At 38.9% G+C, this 21,394-nt stretch overlaps 1 protein-coding gene across 2 annotated transcripts in view; it reads right to left on the reverse strand.

The window, feature by feature from the left end:
• The window catches only part of CHST11 (carbohydrate sulfotransferase 11), a 173,840-nt gene that overhangs the window by 81,098 nt on the left and 71,348 nt on the right, over positions 1–21,394 (reverse strand). For both annotated transcript variants that reach the window (XM_087934886.1, XM_026726750.2), the window contains exon 2: positions 14,477–14,562. In XM_087934886.1, the coding sequence (XP_087791012.1) occupies positions 14,477–14,562 (86 nt within the window). The remainder of the gene's footprint in view (positions 1–14,476; positions 14,563–21,394) is intronic.

Genomic DNA, 21,394 nt, shown 5'->3' on the forward strand with positions numbered 1-21,394 from the left:
ACTTACACAGATGCCACAGCGTCACTCACAAGATTGATAAGGGTGGTGAGAACTGTAATCTGATAAATTTGGAAGGAACTTAATTGTGGAAGGCTGCCACAGAATTTGTGTCTTTCGAGTCCATTCAATCTGTGCAAAATAAATATCTTGCAAATATTCCCCATTGTCAACTATGACTGTTTCCAAAGATGCAGATTTAGAAAGTAAAATAATCTCAAGAACTCTGAATATTTATAACCACAGTCATTGAAAACAGCCTTCTCCAATTTGGCATTCTTGGGATATTTTTGAATATAATTCTAATAGCCATAATTTTAAGTCTTTAGCCATCCTACCATGGAATTTGGAGGCGATGAAAAACAATCTCCATGGAGGTTATCAATTGCTTCAAACGTTATATCTCTATTCCTGGTCAATAAAGCTGATTTGATAGCTTTGTTATGCTTATAGAAGGTCATTAAAAAGCTTTTCTCTTTGAATGTATTCAGCTTCAATATTTCTTGAGCTGAAACTTTTTAAAAAGTTGTGTTTTATGGAACCAGTGAATAGCTCAGAGCCTTAGAGCAGGGGTCAGGGAACTTTTTTACCTCTTACCCCCCAAAAAATTTATAAACGCAGACGTTACCCCTCCCGGCCTCTCCCCCTCCCGGCCACCTCAGGCTGCTGACACATAATTTGGAGGTTGAGGCGGGAGGTGCCCCTCCCCCGCGGCTGGGAAGAAGGCGGGATAGCTCGCTCCAGGGAATGAAATGTCACCAGGCTTCCCGAGGGCTTCTGGGAATTTTCTCGGGGCCAAGGCGGCAGTTGCAGGTGCCTCTTCGCTTCCTGTGTGCCTGGCAGTGATGAGAGGCTTCGGGGAGGGAGACGGGCTGGCTGGCTAGTTGGCAGGCAGGCAGGGCCTGGGGCGAGGAAGCGGGAAAGGAGGATGATATTTGGGAGCCACGGTGACACAAACTGCGCTGCGCGAAAGCGTGCGGTCATCGCAGCCTGGGGGAAAGCGTCCCTTTTCCCAAAATGCTCTGCCCTATGCCAGAAGCTCGCCTTCCCTAAAAAGCAGGCGTAGCGGCTCTTGCAGAATCTAGCCTGGAGTCATTTCCGACCCAGGAAACAAGGGTGGGGTGGAGGGGATAAATTTGCCTCAAGGGTGTTTTAATAACTGCTGCTATGCCGATAGTTCCGCCATTGGCCAGCGCAACCTCCTCATTACCCCCAGATTTTCACTTTTACCCCATTTGGGGTAATTTACCCCTGTTCCCTGACCACTGCCTTAGAGGAACAACCTCTTAATTGCTACCTTTTAAAAAGTTGCCAGTGACAAGCCCAGTACATACTGTCATTGTAGAGATCTAAAATACATTTCATCTTCATGCAGGGACCTTTGCTGAATTTCCACTGAAATTAGAGATTACATTTTGGAGCACCTCCAAAGAACTTAACTATCAATGTTTCCCCTCTGACAAAATTATATTTCTTCTGCTGTAGCTGACTGTGATTATTTAATTCATTCAAAGGAACTGAAAAATCAGGCATGGTGTAACTAATTCTGACAATCTAGCCTATTTTCAACATACTACATGACACTAAATCTGTTATTACCTAAAGAGAAGCTTTTTCAACAAGACCTGTCATTTCTCGACGGCAGCCTTATTTTGTCCTTCATTCTCTGTTCAGTTGAATCATTATGTCCTTTGTAGCAATCCCTCCCTGACCTCCACAAGAGCATATCACATTCCTAGAAAAAATGCAAAGTGCAAGTGGATCTGTGATAAAACGTTGCAGTGTGGAGCGTTTGCTCCTTGAGAGTTCAGCTAGGAAAAGAGCTAAAGATTCTTTTAGTCTTTATTTGCTTTGGTATGGATGAAAATATTCTAGCCTTTGCTTTTATCAACATATTGGAAGCCATTAAAAGTAAGGGACTTGACCATATAAGTATAGTTCTCCTCGACTTACGGTCACAATTGAGCCCAAAATTTCTGTTGCTAAGTAAGACCGTTGTTAGGTGAATTTTCCTCCATTTTACAACCTTCCTTGCCTCAGTTGTTAAGTGAATCACTGCATTTAAGTTAGTAACACAGTTGTTCAGTGAATCTGGCTTCCCCATTGACTTTGCTTATCAGAAGGTCACAAAAGGTGATCATACGATCCTGGGACATAAATGCATATCCATTGCCAAGCATCCAAATGTTAATCATGTGACTGCAGAGACCACTGCAATGGTCGAAAGTGTGAAAAACAGACATAGACCAGTTTTTTTCCCCAGCGCTGTTATAATTTTAAATGATCCCTGAATGAACTGTTGTCATCAGCTTGAGAAACGATAATGCTGCCTGCCATTTTTACTAATAAACAGCCCATTCATAAGTATGAATTCTGACTCACGTACAAATCTGGGTTGAAGACAGACTTAGGAACGAACAGAAGTCATTGCTTAACCTGGGAACTGCCTGAATAACAAAATGCTATACTTCCGCCAACTCCACCAATAAAAGAAACTCTAAGTTATCCACTTGAGAAATATTTAATAAATTCTAAAGCAACCTCAGTTAGAAAAAAACAGGAGCCTCTTTGTAGGGGAAGAAAACATTGGAGAAATGGCAGGTACCAGCACAGCTTCATGTGCAAACTCTTATTAGCAAATTACAATTATCTTATCTTGGGAATAAGTTCCCCTCATTCTGGCGTTTTCAAAATAAAGATATCTGAATAGTTTGCCTTGGCTTTTGACATATAACGCTAAGATGTGATATATGACCCAGAGCTGAAGCAAAGCGTTTAATTTCCCTGATGTCTAAAATATCCCATTTCATGTATACATAATAGTTAATGATACTGCTGCTGTGAGATGAAGGTAATATGTCACCATTGGTCATTTTCATGCATTACAAAAAATAATATTACATTAAAATATTTCCTGAGGAACCATTCCTTTAATGTGACAAGAAAAAATATTTTACAAGTATTGTATTAGCAGTGGTTGAAGTTCAATTGGCACAATCTTTATAATTTATTATGGAAAAAGGGAGAGCTGATTTATTGTAGGAGGGAAAAGCCGGGCTGAACACAGGAGAATGATGGTTCGTTGGTTTGTTGTAGTTCCATCATCCATTCCAAATAATTCCCTCACCACTGCCCAACTATTTACAAAGTTTGCACTACTATTACTATTAATCTTCTCATCACTCCTTATCACTCATCCCCTCCCACTTGTGACTGTATGACTGTAACTTTGTCGCTTGCATCCTTACGATTTATATTGACTGTTTCCTAGTATGATTTGATTGCTTATTGTACTCTATGACTATTATTAAGCATTGTACCTTATGAATTCTTGACTCTTGATGAATGTATCTTTTCTTTTATGTATACTGAGAGCATTTGCACCAGGACAAATTCCTTGTGTGTCCAATCACATTTGGTCAATAAAGAATTCTAATTCTAATTCTAATTCTCATCACTATTTTATTGTACAGTATAATGTCCTTCCTCCAAGGAACTCAGAGTGATATCCCCTTTAAAAATGCTGCCCCCACAAAGAAAGTATCTAGTGAAATTTTAGAGCTAAGAGTGGAATAGGAATTTGAAACCCAAGTATCTAACAACAGTTGGTGCCTTCAAACCAATTCAAAGCTATGTAGGGTCAGCTTGGTAGGAATTTTGATGGGTGATCACTAGGAAATCCCAAGATTAGCAAGTAGCAAATGGCACAATGGCATATGCTTTAGATCCAAGTCCTGGTTCAAAATTTTAATGATGTTCTCTCTGCCAACCCTAACAGGCTCCAAATGCAACTGAAGGAATGCATATGTATCAGTTCTTCTAATGGCTTGTGAGAAAGACTTTGGGAGGTGGGGCAAAGAGGTAGCCACCTAGGAAACAGTCAGAGAAGAGAGCAATCAGTTGATTTGAAGCTAGTTTATTAAGATATTTTTATACAACTTGTTTATTCTTGGGTTTAATATTCTGGCTAGGCTGTGATGAGAAGTATAATTTAAAATTGCTTTAAGGAACAGGCACTGCTGTTTCAGAGTTACATCTCAATTTCATTAAACCAAAAATATTTTATTAGTTCACATCATCTATTTCTCTGGCTGCTTCTCAGCCAGTTCTTGTTCAGCTTTCCCTCCCCAAAATAGATGCTATAAACTGGGATTCCATTAAATAAATTACATGTTTTACTATCAAAAACACGGTAAATCCACTTTATAAGCCTTTTCCCAAATCACCATCTCCTTATGAAGTCCACCCAAAAATGACACTAAGGTTGAAACAGACCTGGATATTGGTGAGAATGCATGACAGTACATAGCTAAATGTAAGTATCCACCCAAATATTACAGCTCATATGCAAATCTTTATAAAGAGAGATACCTAAGAGTTGACATCAATTTGATGGCTCATAATTAATCAATCAGACAAACAGAGATAGTCAAGAGACAATCCTACAGTATATATCAGCAACAGGTACTGATAGTACCACTGAGGCTTAGATTCAGCAACCTAGATCAAATTTATAGTATATGATGTTCCACTGTGCATATACATCAAACTCCCCAACATAAAATAGTTTACTGTGCAATTAAAGAGCTGAGGAGAAATTTATGGCGCAATAGATATATTAGTCACAGAGATCTCTGTCTGTCAGAACCTTTAGTCACTGCTGAACAGACAACAGAGATTTAAAGCTGCCAAGCAAAAAATGTTTGTATCCCAGTTGTCCAATATCTTTTTCAAAACCACGTAGCTGAATAAGATTAATTTTTGCAGGGCATCAAGAGATCTCTGAACATCATTCCTAAGTAAGCAAGCATTAGAAAATATGACTTAGAATACTGGGTCTAATCAAGTCAACTTGATTCAGAACTCTGTGTTTTTAATGAATCAAGTAAATTTGGCCCAAAACAAAGATGTATACTTAGGAAATAAAGATGCAACGGCCTAGAAATTTAATCATTATTGGAATGAGAATTGGTGCATTTAGAAATCATTTCTGACCTTCATAAGTGTTAGACTCCAATTGTTACAAGCATCGGCAGTGATGAGAAATGATACTTCGGTACTTTAAGATTGATTTCCCAAAAATCTCACAAGAAGTGAATTTGCATAGAGACACTGAACCATTGTAAAAAGAAGGTTGTGGTAGATGGTCCCATATAGATGTATTGACAAATGTGCTTGTAAATTTATAGAGCTTTATTCAAGTATTATGATGGTCAAACATTGTCTTGTCTCATGCTCTACAGTAGAGTAAAAATATTTTTCCATATTTTCTACAACTAGATGTCTAATGTATGTAGCTATCAGCAAAGAGGCTAAAATGCATCATAGGCATGTTGAATTTTATTCACATACTTTGTTATATTGCACACAGTAGATTCACCCAAGTTAACAGTTCAATTGTTAACAGTTCAACTCATACTATATCAATGTGGTTTCTAATAGTAAAGAGGATTTTTTCCTTTTAATTTAGGGTAAGGAGATTAGACAAGATATGGTCATTTTGATCACATAGTTACAATAGTAGCTTAAAATGAAATTAAGTGAGGGAGAGGCTACATAAGTAGAAAAATTGCACAAGAGGGTAAATGTATGAGTGAAGAGAGAAAGAAGTTTTGGCATGTTTCCAGACATTGGGAAAATTGGTAATTATTTGCACAAGATGATGCCTGCCCATAAATCAAATTCTTGGATAAAAATCACGTAAAAACAAATTGTAGTGGGCTGTGAGAATAACCTTGAGAGATAGGAGGAAGAGACACAGCCTAGGCTACAACTGAATGAAATCTGAGTCCAGAGAGGAATGGGATGGAGAAGCCATCTTAGATGGGACTTTCCCTAGTTCTCTAGATTGTAAAGGTAGGGGAGGAAGAAAGGCTTTCAGATTTGCAAGAGTGGAAGTTTATCTTATATTAAAGGTAGTATTAGTACTCATGGTTTTGTTTTCCTGTCTGACTATCTCAAAAAACAAACACAAAATAACTGAAATGCAAATTCATATAAAGTGAAAGAAAGCTATATGATAGTCATGGGCATTATTTTGATAATAATTTATCCAATTGTTTGATTAGTTAAACATTAAGATACATAAGAGTATTCTAGGATTATTTCTGAAAAATCACCTCTTTAAAATAGATTTTTTAAAAAATTGGCAGGAAGAATTCCTAGCATTTGATTAGAAGTTTTTCTTACATAGAAAAATGGCATCAAGACCCCCTTCTAAAGAAGAAGGATAGTAATTTTCTCTCCCATCATCCTCTCCAATCTGGTCACTAAATTACTTATGATTTGTTTGTCTGTTCAGCTGCAATGAAAAGATCAGTGACACCCACAGATGTACTCAAACCTCAAATATGTTGGCATCTTTGAACCTTAGTTGACTTAAGCTCTGCAGACTGGTGGGTAATTAACTTATTTTTAGACCACCACAATCCTACAAGTCCGCACAAATTACAAGATGCTTCAGTGTGTTGCTTTTCTAAGAATATACTTTGCAAATACATATCTTTTTAAAAAAAAAGAAAATGAGGCCTGGAAATACAAGCAACAAGACCTGAGAAGTTTGATCCTTTTTCTAGTCACTTAATTCTAGCTTCTCCCTAACTCTGTTATACGTGAAATTCACCTACCCTGATCTCCTGCCATTCTGCCATCCATGGGAATGGGATTCAATAATCATGTGGAATCATGCATTATGCTTTTCTCCTGAGAGTTAGAACAATTAATCAGTGGAATGACTTGCCTCCACAAGTTGTGAATGCTCCAACATTGAAAGAGATCATGGCATAAGGTTTCCTGACTGAACAGAGGGTTGTACTAACTAGAAGACCTCCAAGGTCCCTTCCAACTCTGTTATTCTATATCAAGGGTGTCAAACTCAAGGCCCGGGGGTCAGGTCCAGCCCACAGGTGCTTAGATCAAGCCCATGGACCTGCCCTGGAAATAGAGAAGGACTGGACCGCTGGGCCTCTCCCAGAGAAAACAGAGCTCACGAGGGCCATGCATGGCCCCTTCGAGTGTGATGACCCAGGGTGGGATACAAAATAAACACAGTCACAAAAAACAGGTGAAGCCCCTTTTATTCCTGCACTTTGTTTCCAAGCTCAAAATATCCTTGTCTGGAAACAAAAAACTCCCACACAAGCAGTTACAAGAAGGAGGAAATACCATTTAAACTAAAAATGCCTATAAATAATAAAGAGTAAAAACGCAAACCAGGCAAGATAAGGGCTCAAAGATGTCCAGAATAACAGAACACACACTGGGAAGGACGCCAAACTCAGAGAGGAACCATAAACTAGAGATATTTCCACACTTTGTTTCCAGCACTTGCCCTTATGCATGTCCGTCCTCTTATCCAGTTGTCACAGCTGCAGCCCATGAAGAGGATCAAGGCCTTCTCCTCCCAAGTAGACCACGTCTCTCCCTTATCCTCTCCTCCCTGCATGACCTAGGATGGAGAGAGGATGGGCCTGGGTCCTCCTCTGACTGCCCAGCCAGCCTCTGCCCTTCCCCAGCCTTCTCCACAACCTCTGGAGCCACACTTCCACTCCCTATCGGCTGTTCCTCCTCTCCCTCAGAGTCAGTCCCCACCGGGGCAAGACACTGAGCTCCATTTTCACTGGCAGAGGGTTGTAGGCCATCCCAGTCGAAAACGGAGCTCATGAGGTTCCTGAAGTCACTAAGCTTCAGGATTGATTAGAAAGACCTAACAAGAACATGAGAATATATTCTGGGGGTAATTAGAAAAGAAGCCGCATATGCAAGTCACTGGTATTCTGATCTTCCTCAAAGAGGAAGCTCTTTTCTTCTCTCTGCTCAGAAAGAAAAAGCTGCAAAAAAAGAGAGTCAGTGTAAAGGTAGATGGAAATGACCTTGGGAGACAGAATGAAGAGTCACAGACTAGACCCGGGGGCCCAATCCTTGGGTCACGGGCCACGGGCCACTACTGGGCCTCAGCCCATTTGGAACCGGGCCATGTGAGTGGCAGGTGATCACGCATGTGCAAGCAACTCTACTTGGTTTAGGGTCTCCTGTTTGAGTAGGGGGTTCCACCAGAAGACTCCAGGGTCCCTTCCAACTCTGTTAATGTTAATTAATGTTAATGTTAACGTTAACTCTATTCTGTTAATGGCTGAAATGCCATAAAGTATGTCAGGAGGAGTCTGGGAGCAACTTTTTCATCTAATCTTTCCGGCTTGGCAGCCCAACTGGGGAGAGGGGATGGCTTTGTGTGAGTGACAGTCTTGAGCAGTGTGCAAAGCTCCATTTGTGCGAGTGGCAAGTGCAGGTGCAAGTGGAGTTGTGCATGTGCCTGCCACTCACAAAAGGTGATTTCCTCTTCTCCCCCACCCCTCGGGCCAGGATTGCGGATCACTGGATTAGACAATGGTTAGATAAGTGGTAGCTGTTTCTGCAGTAGGAATTGGGGGGTGGGGGGCAGGGCAAGCATCTCAGAATCTCCCTAGTTTTTAGACTTATAAAGGCAAGAGGAGAGAGACCCACTCTGAGACTTGAAGGATTCTGTTACTGTAACCTTACAATAAAGTTAGAGCTAGTACTTCTGGGTCTGCTTCTTGCATGGACTGCCTTACAAGGCTGACAGGCTGAGATAAAGAATTCTGTCAGAAGAGAATATATGTAGCCCAGGGTCAAACTGTAGAGTCCTTGGTGCTCCCTCAGCTTGGCTGTTGGCTTGCGGATATTTTATTATCTAGACAGGTAATGAAACAACTGCACACCAATAACCAAGCTCAGAGAGTGCCAAGGACTATAAAGAGATAAGAATGGATCTTGACAGACTAGAACACTGGACTATATCTAACAAAATGAAATTCAGTGTAGAGAAAAGTAAAGTCCTACACTTAGGCAAGAAAAACCAAAAGGACACCTATAGACTGGGTGAAACCAGGCTCAATAGCAGTAACTGTGAGAGGGATCTTGGAGTCTTAGTGGACAACCAGCTAAATATGAGCCAGCAGTGTGCAGCAGCAGTCAAAAAAGCTAATGCAATCCTAAATTGCATTAACAGAGAGATACAATTGAGATCAAGTGAGGTACTAATAACACTCTATAAAGCCTTAGTAAGACCACACCTAGAGTACTGCATCCAGTTCTGTTCACCACATTATAAAAAAGATGTTGAGACTCTAGAAAAAGTACAGAGAAGAGCAACCAGGATGATTAGGGGACTGGAGACTAAGGCATATGAAGAACGGTTACAGGAACTGGGCTTGGCTAGTCTAGTAAAGAGAAGGATCAGAGAGACATAATAGCAGTCTTCCAATATTTGAGGGGCTGCCACAGAGAGGAGGGGGTCAAGCTATTTTCTAAAGCGCCTGTAGGCCAGACAAGGAATAGTGGATGGAAACTGAAGAAGGAGAGATTTAACCTGGAAATAAGGAGAAACTTTCTGACAGTGAGAACAATCAACCAATGGAAGCTTGCCCTCAGAAGTTGTGGGAGCACCATCACTTGAGACTTTCAAGAAAAGATTGGACTGCCATTTGTCAGAAATGGTGTAGGTTCTCCCACTTGGGCGAGGGGCTAGACTAGATGACCTATAAGGTACCTTCCAACTCTGATTATCTGTTATCTGAATTGTTTTGCAAGAACAGTAATATGTGGGCTTTCCAAAGGGGTCTTATCAGGTAAGAAAATCTAGAAAGAAGCTCCTTTCATCAGAAGTTGCATATTTCTTAATGAGAAAACTGCCTTCTTGAGTTTTCCTGCCTCTGTGCAATTCTAAAATACCTGCTCCAAGCTGTGTAACTGAAAGCGATGAGAGAGACATTCAAGATGGCTATTCATGATGCTCACCTCACTTCACCTCTCCCGCCCGGTGTTCTTTTGCTATTTTCTCTCCTCTGAAAGAAACTGTGAATGTCAACAGTGCACTGTTGGAATATTGCTACGCCATGTGCCCTCTTTCTATTTATATACACAAAGGCTGTCCAAAAAGGTAGCTGAATGCTCTCTAGAGTCTTACCATTTCTTGCCCTTCCTCTCTCTCCCCACCTCTTCCCCTTCCTTCAATCCAACATGAACAGAAATGCCAGTGTACTGGTGGCAAATCTCTATCTGTGAAAAAGTCCCATTCAATCATGTCGATGAGAAATTCTGGCCTTATTTAAACATTGACTCTACTTAGCTCTCCCCACTTGGAAGACACTGAAGGAATTCTAATGGTGAATATTTGGAGAAAACATAATTAGAAAGGAATGAAAGAGAATAGTATTCTCAAACTGGACTCACTGCTTACCCACAAAAGAGCAGGATACAGTTTCATTCATTGGTTCTGTGGAATTCAGATCTATTGAAAGGTCTCATGCCTCTATCCTATTTTATAACTTTTAGCGATAGGAACTGGGAAATAGCAAGCACATACTGTATGCTTCTCAATATACCCAGAAACGGTAAGTCATAGAGGTTAGAATAAATTTCCCTCACCACCCATTCACTAAAAACAGGTAAAGGTTTACTATCATCATGAAACTTCTGGGACAAGTTACCTCTATGTTCAGATAGAGGTATCATTAATATGTTGCTGATATTCCAGTTATATATCTCTAGCTCAGGTCCATGGGGAAATGCAGTAGAAGGCATGATTTGGTATATGGAGGCTATCAGGGGCTGAATGGAGAAAAACAGGCTGAGACTCAACCCAAACAAGATGGAATGGCTGTTGATTCACAGACTGACTGATTCCAGGAATGCTGCACCTTTGTTTATTAATGGGATTGCAGTTCAGAAAGAAATGAAGCACAATTTGGAGATCTTCCCCAAATCACACCTCCTGCTTGAAAAGCAGTTAGAAACTGGCAGGAGCTGACAAAGTGCCATTTGTCTGAAACAGGATGCATAAAAATGGCCATGTCATCTCTAGTTTGGATTACTAAAACTCAGTTTACATGGAGCTGTTCATGGGGATCAGCTGGTCCACAAAATTAGGGTATGTGCATATGCAATACTCAGAATATTGCCATTTTATACTACCGTTGTTACTAGTTACTAGTAGTACAATTCAGAGTGCTGGTTATCGCTTACATAGATTATATACACCTTAGAACAGGGCTGTCAAACTCGTGGTCCATGGGCCAGATGAATCACATGCTGGCCACACCCACGCCCGATTTAGTAAAGAGGGAAAAACTGGATATCTTACAGATTACTCTTCCCTACGCAAACAACTAAGGATTGGTTACTTAGAGCTTCCTCCTCCCAAGAGGAATGGTAGGAGAGGACCCTACAGTGAGTATTTTTTGTAGCTGCTTCTGTCCTTCAGCTTGCTACCTAAAATAAGGAGTTTCTCCCTTCTCAGGATCTTGCAGAAAAAGGTGAAAACATGGCTATTCCAGAAGTCCTGGGCATATTAATTACAAACTGATGGTAAATCAGTAAATCGTAAATTATATTTAGCTATTATCTTTGATATTTAAATTACTAATTGGAATATATATATTGTTATTTAAATCATTTTTTAAAACTGATCTTGTATTTTAAATTCATAAGCCAGAATCCATCTGATTTTAGTAAGTAGATAAATCATTCATAAATATAGATTTTATTATTTCCTTTTGGCAGATTTACTCTCTTTCTGTTGATAGTTTTATTTACCTCTTCCAGTTAGCAATACATAGGGCTTGCCCTAATTTATACAATCTCAAGTAAAACTGTGACTCACTTAATGACATTATATTAATATCTTGACAGTTTCAATACTCCCACATTATGGCAATTATGCATCTCTCAACTTCTAGCACTTCTGTTAAAAATGAAAGGGTGCCCAATTTATGGTCAAGTTAATATTTCAATCATTTAGTGACTTATTAAATCTAGCTAGGAGATTTATTATGGGACACTTCTGTTAATATCTGACCAATTTTCACAAAATGTTGTTCATTGTTAATAAATATACTGTATAATCAGCAAGTCTTGATGCTAATAACTATGGTTAGAGTGCCCGCTATCCATTGCTAACATAAAATTATAGTGTAACAGTCTATGAGAATAAGGAGGAAGAGGAAGAATCACAGATTAAGCAATGGTGAGATAAGAGGCATTAAAGTCCTCAGAAAGAGTGTGGGGGTGGGAAATACAAGTAGTCCCCGATTTACAACAGTTCATTTAGTGACCCTTCGAAGTTACAAGGGAACTGAAAAAAATGACTTATGACCATTTTTCACACTTATGACTGTTGCAGCATCCCCATGATCCTGTGATTTACATTCAGATGTTCACATTTTATGACAGTTGCAGTGTCCCAAGGTCACCTGATCCTGTCATGCCCCTGGTGGAGACTGACTCTGAGGGAAGAGAAGGAACAGATGACAGGGAGTGGAAGTGTGGCTCCGGGGGATGTGGAGGAGGCTGGGGAAGGGCAGAGGCCAGCTGGGCAATGAGAGGAGGACCCAGGCCCATCCCCTCTCCATCCTAGGGAACATAGGGAGGAGAGGATAAGAGAAAGACGTGGTCTACTCAGGAGGAGAAGGCCTTGATCCTCTTCATGGGCTGCAGCTGTGACAACTGAATAAGAGGACGGACATGCGTACAGGCAAATGCTGGAAACAAAGCATGGAAATATCTCTAGTTTATGGTTCTTCTTATGGTTTGGTGTCCCTCCCAGTGTTTGTTCTGTTATCTGTGGACTTCCTCCAGCCCTTATCTTGCCTGGTTTGTGTTTTTTTTTCCCCCTCCTTCTTGTGTGGGAGTTTTTTGTCTTCCGTCAAGGATATTAGGAGCTTGGAAGCAAAGTGAAGGAATAAAAGGGGCTTCACCTGTTTTTTGTGACCGCGTTTATTTGGTATCCCACCCTGGGTCATCACAGATCCTGTTTTGTGATCTCCTAACAAGCAAAGTCAATGGGGAGCCCAGATTCACTTAATAACCAGTTTACTAACTTAACAACTGCAGTGATTCACTTAACAAATGTGGCAAAAAAAATTGTAAAATGGGGCAAAACTCACGTAACAAATTTCTCACTTAGCAATATAAATTCAGTTGTGATTGTAAGCTGAGATCTACTTGTATCTCAGAACGAATCCTCCCTAGTTCTTTGGGCCATAAAACAAGCGGGACTTGCAAGATTGATATCAGCCCCTCAAGAAACTCCACACCAGAAGCCCCAATCAAGAGTGCTAAAACTATCCTTATTTTAAGGTCACAGTAACAAAATCTTGCTATGGGTATTATTCATTAAGTAAAGGAGCAATATATGTTCAATTCCTAAGAATAATTTTTGCCACATAAGCTTTATTGTCAAATTACAGTAATTGGTAGTTTGCAGATGACTAATTTAGATTAGTATGTTAAAGAAGAGTTGGGTTTCCCAAATCATCTACTTCCTATAATGTTTGCAATCCCTGAAAGGACTTTCTCTTCCAAGATGCAACAGAAAATGGGGATTGTATTCTACTTCTCTGACACCTGAAATAATTGAACACATATGTGAATAAGAACATACAGATATCTTGTTTAATCACAATACATGTTTAAACCAGCTGATTGGTAGAGAATATCTGCCAAATCTAACTACCTCTTTTGTTTACAATTACAATAAATTTCACTACTTTTTAATATCTTTCTTTTTACAAGTCCCTCCTTCTCTCTCCCACAAATAACAGGGGGAGATACAACATACACTATGTTTACAATACGTCCTTTCTCAAGACAATATTCCAAACATCCAGTGAAGTGAATTGTGATCCACAAAAGCTTTAAAATGAAATGTGTTAGTGGTTAAAGTGCACAAACACTGTTCCTTTACATACAAGAGGTTAATACATTCCCCCCCTCTGGAACAGGTTTCAGTTAGCACCATGGTGAGGTTTTTCACTCTCTCCCTCTATATCTTCATTTTCACCATCAGCAGTTACTTCCAAACAATTAAGAAAACAAAGATGCTGTAAGTCTGCAGGTATTGTCACTACTTTACTGCTCTGTCCACAGAAGATAAGGACTCACAGGCACTCTGAGATAAGCAAAGGTAGGACATCCTTTTTTTTGGCATCTTAATGCACTTCACTATATAGCAAGGGTCTTCAAACTTGGCAAGTTTAAGACTTGTGGATTTTAAGTCCCAGAATTCCTGAGCTAACATGACTGGAGCAGGAATTCTGGGAGTTGAAGTCCACAAGTCTTAAAGCTGTCAAGTTTGAAGGCCCCTGCTATATAGCAATAGTACTTGGACTTATACATCACTTCACAGTGTTTTACAGCCCTCTCTAAGTAGTTTACAAAGTCAGCATATTGCCCCAACAATTTGGGTCCTCATTTTACTTGCCTTGGAAGAAGGATGGAAGGCTGAGTCAACCTTGAGCCTGGTGAGATTTGAACTGCCAAATTGCAGTCAGCCGGCAGTCAGCAAAAGTAGCCTGCAGCACTGCACTCTAACCACTGTGCCACCATGGCTCAGTAGCAGTAGAAGTAGAGTAGAGTAGAAGGGGTAAGAACAGTGTCTCCAGAATGACTGGAGGGAACTCACCTGGGTTGGGTTGTAGAGTTCTTGTAATGGGCTTCTTGATCCTTTTCGGCAGCAGATGTCCATCCCAAAGCTATTCCTACGTATAACTGATAGAAAATAAACTTAAATTAGTGGACAAATTGCTAACCTAGATTCAAAGCATACATTGAAGAATTAAGCATAGGTAGTCCTTGACTTACAACAGTTTATTTAGTGACCATTCGAAGTTGCAAGGGCACTGAAAAAGTGACTAATGACCAATTTTTACACTTACAACCTTTGCAGCATCCCCATGGACACGTGAATGAAACCTTGGATGCTTGGCAACTGATTAATATTTATGATGGTTGAAGCGTCCCAGAGGTCATATGATCACCTTTTGCAACCTTCTGACAAGCAAAGTCAATGGGGAAGCTAGATTCATTTAACAACCATTTTACTAGCTTAACAATTGCAGTGATTCACATTGGCCAGAAAGATTGTAAAATGGGGCAAAAACATTTCGCTTAGCAACAAAAAATTTGGGCTCTATTGTGGTCATAACTCGAGGGCTATCTGTATTTTAAAAACTGAGATACAGACAGGCACATACACTCTTACAAACGTATATTTCACATAATAAAAACCAGATGTAAATGTAAGCGGAAATATGACATTACTTGCATTTCAGCCATCCCAAAACATTGATCATTGCAATACTTTTATCCAAAACACTAAAATATATTTAAAAAAACCCATGTAAAGATGAAACAAATTACAAAACAAAACCTCACTCTAGGCCTAAGCATTTGAAGAAGGATGTTTTGCATTGCATTTTCATATGTTTTCATTTTGCAATAACATTATCAAAGATCTAACATTTTAAAAAGAAAAAGAAAACAGAGGAGAAGTTTACCAGATTTAATTTAGCTAAAGGCCATGGTAGAAAAACCTGGTGTCCTTCACAAATGAAAAATTGTGGCTGGAGATAAAGAGATCCATCTATGTGACAGGAGAACCAACGAAAAGCATATTCCACCTTCTGGTGGTGCTTTTAGTCGCCAGCAAACTTCCATCCTCAAGGCTGGTCTGTCTTTAGGAATAGTGGACTAAGGTTTCATATTGTGGCGGAAAAGCAAAAGGAGAAATCACCATGTATGTGCCTTTGTGCACCATAAAGTGACGTATCATTAGCATTGTGATATATGCTTGAAAAGACAATCTAAGGAAATACTTTAAATAAATTGAGGCAAGTTTATTCTTTATCAAATTAAAATCTATATCAAAAACAGGAGAGACTCTGCAGAAATGAGATAGAATATCCACATCTGGATTTCAAACATTTTAAAAAATAAATCTTAATTTCAACAGCCATATTTTAAAAAGGTATTTTTCTGTAACGACATGTGACTTTTCCTTCTTTGCACAGAAGTGTACCACAGCTTGGTAGGCTCTTGAGTGGCTTCAATAAACAAGTAATTGTGCCTGCTTATTTAATTATCAAATTTGTACCTGCATGCTCTTAATAAAATTCAAACACTTAATCAATCCTATATGTTTTCATTTTTCTTCACAGTTCAAATGAATAGATATTACCATGTGCTATAATTTTAATTAACTGTTTAATCAAATAGTTAATTGGAGTAATTACTTAAAATTACAACACATGAAAGGTAATAATCACTAGTCTTTAGCAGGCACAAATACGGCAACTTAGAATAAAAATGTTCTTCTATAGGGAACAACCGGAACCGGTAGCTCCAAGGATCAGCTGGGAGCAAACTGGTTAGGTTTGCTCCGACAGTCAGCTGTTGGGCCCGCCTGCCCAGGCTCTAGGCTGTGCTTTATATCCTGTTTTTCAAGCTCAGCTGATTCGCGCAGCATAGGGGATTGCCATGCGTCAGCTGTTTAACACATAGGGATTGCTGGAGGAGGTCAGTAGCAAATGCTCAAACCGAACCAGTTGTTGAATCGCACCCCTGGGAACAACTTGAAGCTTCTAGCTTCAGTCAGTATAAGGTGCCATCTTTCGAAGTAAGGATCACTCATATCAGTTTGAACTGAGTGAAACTGCTTCCCTCAGATTCCTGCCTGCTGCAAAATTTGTCCTGGAATGGACATTTTGATGGTATCAAACTGTGGGGTTTTCTACTGTTAGCAAGGACAGTTACTACAATGATATTTACACATCACAAGAAGATGGATACTTGGATCCTGAGAAATGTGTCTCTTAGCAACAGCAGTGTAGGACTCTGGGTGATTAATAATTATTATATGGCAGAATATCAGTAAAACGCTTTTTTTAACAGTGGACCTCTAATAATGGTTTACTTCCACTTCCTAAAAACCTTCTCCTCCTTTTTGTCTACTTAAAAATGAATTACCTAAACACTGCTACCAATAATTGGCAGGCTTCTACAGAAAAATGTTCCTCATATCTTATAACTACTGTCACAATGTTTTCAGGGAAATAATCCTCAATTTTAAATGCTGTACTACATATTCCAAGTAGAGCAGTAGACTGGCAATGATTTTGATGCTCATCTCTTCATCTCCAGATGTTGCTGCTCTAAGAGTGAAACTGAACATTTAAAAAAGACACAATTCTACCTATTCCAGAACTTTGAAACTGTGCAGGCATGAATGAATTTGTGAATTATATGTAAAAAATTTCACTATTTAAAGAAAGATAATTGGATTCCTATGAGGAATTCAGAGATGTAGAGATGTATATGGCCATGAAGAAAATGGTGTCCCGCAGGCATTTTGTACTGAAGCTCTCATATAAACCAGCAAATACTGCTGAAAAATATAGCACAAGGTCAACCCAGCTTTCCACCTTGTGAAGTCAAGTGAGCAAACAGAAACATTTATGCAGGGAGTTTGTCAAAAAGTCTTTGGCAGATCAGACAAAAAGCAGAATGGCATGAAAATATCTGTTAGCTAAATGGCAGAACAGAATTTTCTACCAAAGCTAGAAATAATAGACTGATCTTTAAAATTTATCATACTTGTATTGTTTTTGTGTTTTCACTCAAATACGAATGCTCCTATTTTTGAGAAATCAATGTAAAAAGCAAGACTACTACTATGGTCTTGTTTTTTTTCCTTTTTCTAGTAATTTTACTGTATTTACATTGTTTATATAGTCATAGTTGCAATTTACATCATTAAAATATACAGGTATTGAGGAGTTGCTTTGTGAACTATATCTCATTTAACTTTTCCATGATATTTTAATAGTTAACTTTTCACTATATTTCTATAAATATCATTTATATCAATTGAAGTAATCCTTGCATTGACCTCATAATGCAATTTTCTGCAAATTGGCTTCAATTCTGGCTGGTTTCAGGTGGATGAAAAAATAAAATGACATAAATGTACAGAAGTGAAATAAATAGGTACAAATGAATTATGTAAAAATAACGTATGTTTAATTCATGCACATGGTTTTGGATGGAATCAATTAGTTCAGCATTGGGGGGATATATTTGAAAATAAATTTGATTCACTTCATCTCTTGTGAATGGTGGCTTATTAAATCAAGGTTTCATTACTGCAGTTTTGTGAGTGATTGCAGTGAAAGTCACTTTTCCTGACACTGATGGTCCAAAAGGCTGGTCAAGATAGTGGTTAATCTTTTAAAAGAACTGGAAACACCTTGACAGACTTTACTTTCTGTTGTGTTTGCTTGTGAAAAGTTTTGTCCCAATAGGTTTTTAATCAGTTTCTGAAACAATATCCCCCAGGCATGGGTGATACTGCACATATTAACTCCCTTGTTTTGGTCGCCATGATGTAAAAAAGATGTTGAAACTCTAGAAAGAGCACAGAGAAGAACCACAAAGATGATTAGGGGACTGGAGGCTAAAACATATAAAGAACAGCTGCTGGAACTGGGTATGTCTAGGTTGATGTCCTGTCCTGTCCTGTCCTGTCCTATCCTATCCTATCCTATTCTATTTCTACTCTACTCTACTCTACTCTACTCTACTCTACTCTACTCTACTCTACTCTACTCTACTCTACTCACATTTAATCCTTTTTTTTAGCCCAGTAATTTTTGGGAATGAAAGCACTTGCCAGTTAAAGGTAATATCCCTAGTTTGGGGGAAGTCTGAAGGACTTTATGTCAAGCAGTGGAGGTCTTTTACAATTCTTATTTCCATTGCCATCAATTTCTTAGAAGCTGATATGCAAATCTCCAAAACTTGATTACTGCAATTTTCCCTGATGTACTTCCCTACAAGTTTTATTGCATGACAATATCCATTCACTCCAGTCAATATGTGGGCTACTGTCTTGGAGTGGATCAATGTTTTTAAGCAGATCACCGTTTCTGAGTACAAGCAATTTGTCTTTGATTTAACATGAGCTGTGAACCCATCCATTATGGTTTAGTGGTGTGCAGTTTTAAAATTGAGAAATGTATGTGAATGCAAACCATATGGGTATATCTAATTTTGCAGTAATACGGTAACCGTAAGGTAGAATTCATATTGAACCAAGGATTCTACAGTAGAATCCAAATAGCTTATTTTCTGGAGTCCAGTGCACCTTGATGCAGGCTTGACCTCTGCAGGACTATAATGTCACAATCACAGATGGCTGGGGAATGCTATTGCAGCTATAATTTTGACTACGATCAGGGGACACAGGAGAGACCAATATTGTTTCACCTGCTGACTCTCATTTGAATGATTTATCCTTCAAACACAAATTTAATTTCTTGGACTGCCCCTTCCCTTAACTTTCTGCTTGTAACTACCTTCTTATGCACAGCACAATATCATTTTCCCATGTGATTCATTTAGCCCTACAATTCTGTGGCTAGGAAGACTTTGAGATCTGTTAACTTAAGTCCTAGACTTCAGTCTCTGTTTATTCTCTGTCTGGACTATTCATGTGAGAAATGTATTACAAACTATCTGTCTAGTGGGTTGCATTTTTAAGAATTAAATCAGTATTCCTGTTGATTTTGAAAGGTCAAAATCTTATTTATATAAAAGCAAACTATAACATGTACTTCTTAAAATAAAAAACTTCATTGAGTGAAAACGTCCACCAAAATCATTTTAGTTGTCTTTGCCCATTTGAACAGTATGCATCTTGTTCTGAATGGACAGAGGAACACAGGAATTCTGTTGGTATACCTGGCAAATACCTGAGTGAACTGACAGAGATGGTTATGCAGGTGCTCTTCCAAACTCTTTAAGATTTTGATCATGAGTGCTCTCTGGCTGGGATTGAATTCCCTTTGGGGAGCAACTCTGCCACCAGGGTATCTTTCTAGTGCTGAGATGCTGGACAACCACATAACATTAGTGGAAAAGAGATTTTTTGTCAACCTTGATTGACAGAGCAAGTCCATACTTATTTGCAGAAGCAGGTCCTGTTTTCAATTACTCATCTGTTGGAAATCTCAGGGTTGACTATTGCAATGTTGGCAATCTCAGGGTTGACTATTGCAATGTGCTCTTCATTGTGTGAGCTGTCAATACTCTCTAGAGCAGGGATCTCCAACCTTGACATCTTTAAGACTTATGCACTTCAACTCCCATAATTCCTCAGCCAGCAAAGCTCTAGAGTATTACAGCTCATCTAGAATATGGTATCATGAGTGTTTGAAAGGGCTTCCCTGGGTTCTGCACTATTTTAATCCTGAAACTATTTTCCTGGTTGTTGGCTGACTTTGCAGCCTAGTTCAAGGTACTCATAGAACAAGGATCCCCAAACTTGGCTACTTTAAGACTTGTGGATTTCAACTCCCAGAATTCTCTAGCCAGCATAGCTCCAGCATAGCTGGCTGGAGAATTCTGGGAGTTGAAGTCCACAGTCTTAAAGTAGCCAAGTTTGGGGACCTCTGTCATAAAAGAATTAAAGTTCTACAAGTCTAAGAACCAATGGAATTGCATGCTCCCCACGTCTGGTATTGGAACATCAGTGGGGTATGTTTTGTGGTCCTATTATGAATATACAGAATGTTATATTAATGAATTCAGTTTTCTCCTTGGCAAGATTTATATCACAGATTAAACGGTCATTGCAATTGTAATATAACAAGGCTCTCAATATTTGTTTACATTCCCAAGGCTTTAAAATGCCAGCATTTGAGCATTTGTGTGTTTTGATCATTACATTTTTAAATGGACATTAATTATGTTTTTATAGTATTTTCCATGCCACATAGCACCATTAAGGAGCAGATGACATATAAATTCTTTAAATAAATGAATAACGTATGTACCCATGTAACTCAGAATGAAATTGTGCTGAAAAAAGAAACAGGATTAATTGGATCATTAAAAAACCAGAGAAAACTAAAATCATCAACCAAACACATCCAAAAGACAGATCATGTGCCAAAATTATGGGAGATGTTTACAGTCATATAGAACATAGTCTTTCTTTTCTTTTCTTTTCTTTTCTTTTCTTTTCTTTTCTTTTTTTCTCTTTCTTTCTTTCTTTCTTTCTTTCTTTCTTTCTTTCTTTCGTGAATCAGTTTGACCCTTCTGTGACCTTATTCCCTTGTCATATCAGGACAATGACTTCTGGATGGCTGGACTTAGTCATTATAAGAAATGCAGGCTCTTTGACAGCACAGTTGTAAATCACTGGGGTCAATAAGGTGAATGATAAACGGAAAGGTGGCTTGGATTTTCTGAGGGATATGTATATAAAATGTCTATAAAATAATAGCAAACCTTTTCTCCCTATAAGCACTCTTGTTACCTAATTCATTAAAGAACTGAAACATCAGTAAACATCTGCATGAAAACAACCAAGTTCAGAAAACAAGGACCCAGAGGTGGTATTCAGCAGGTTCTGACCAGTTCTGGAGAACTGGTAGCGGAAATTTTGAGTAGTTCAGAGAACCAGTAGCAGAAATTTTGAGTACTTTGGAGTACCGCTTCTTTTGTTGCCCTGCACAGGAGAACAGAGCTGGAAAGCAGGTTA

Source organism: Pseudonaja textilis, chromosome 5, assembly GCF_049901715.1.
Source record: "Pseudonaja textilis isolate UNSWEBS1 chromosome 5, rPseTex1.2, whole genome shotgun sequence".
Classification (NCBI taxonomy): Eukaryota; Metazoa; Chordata; class Lepidosauria; order Squamata; family Elapidae; genus Pseudonaja; species Pseudonaja textilis.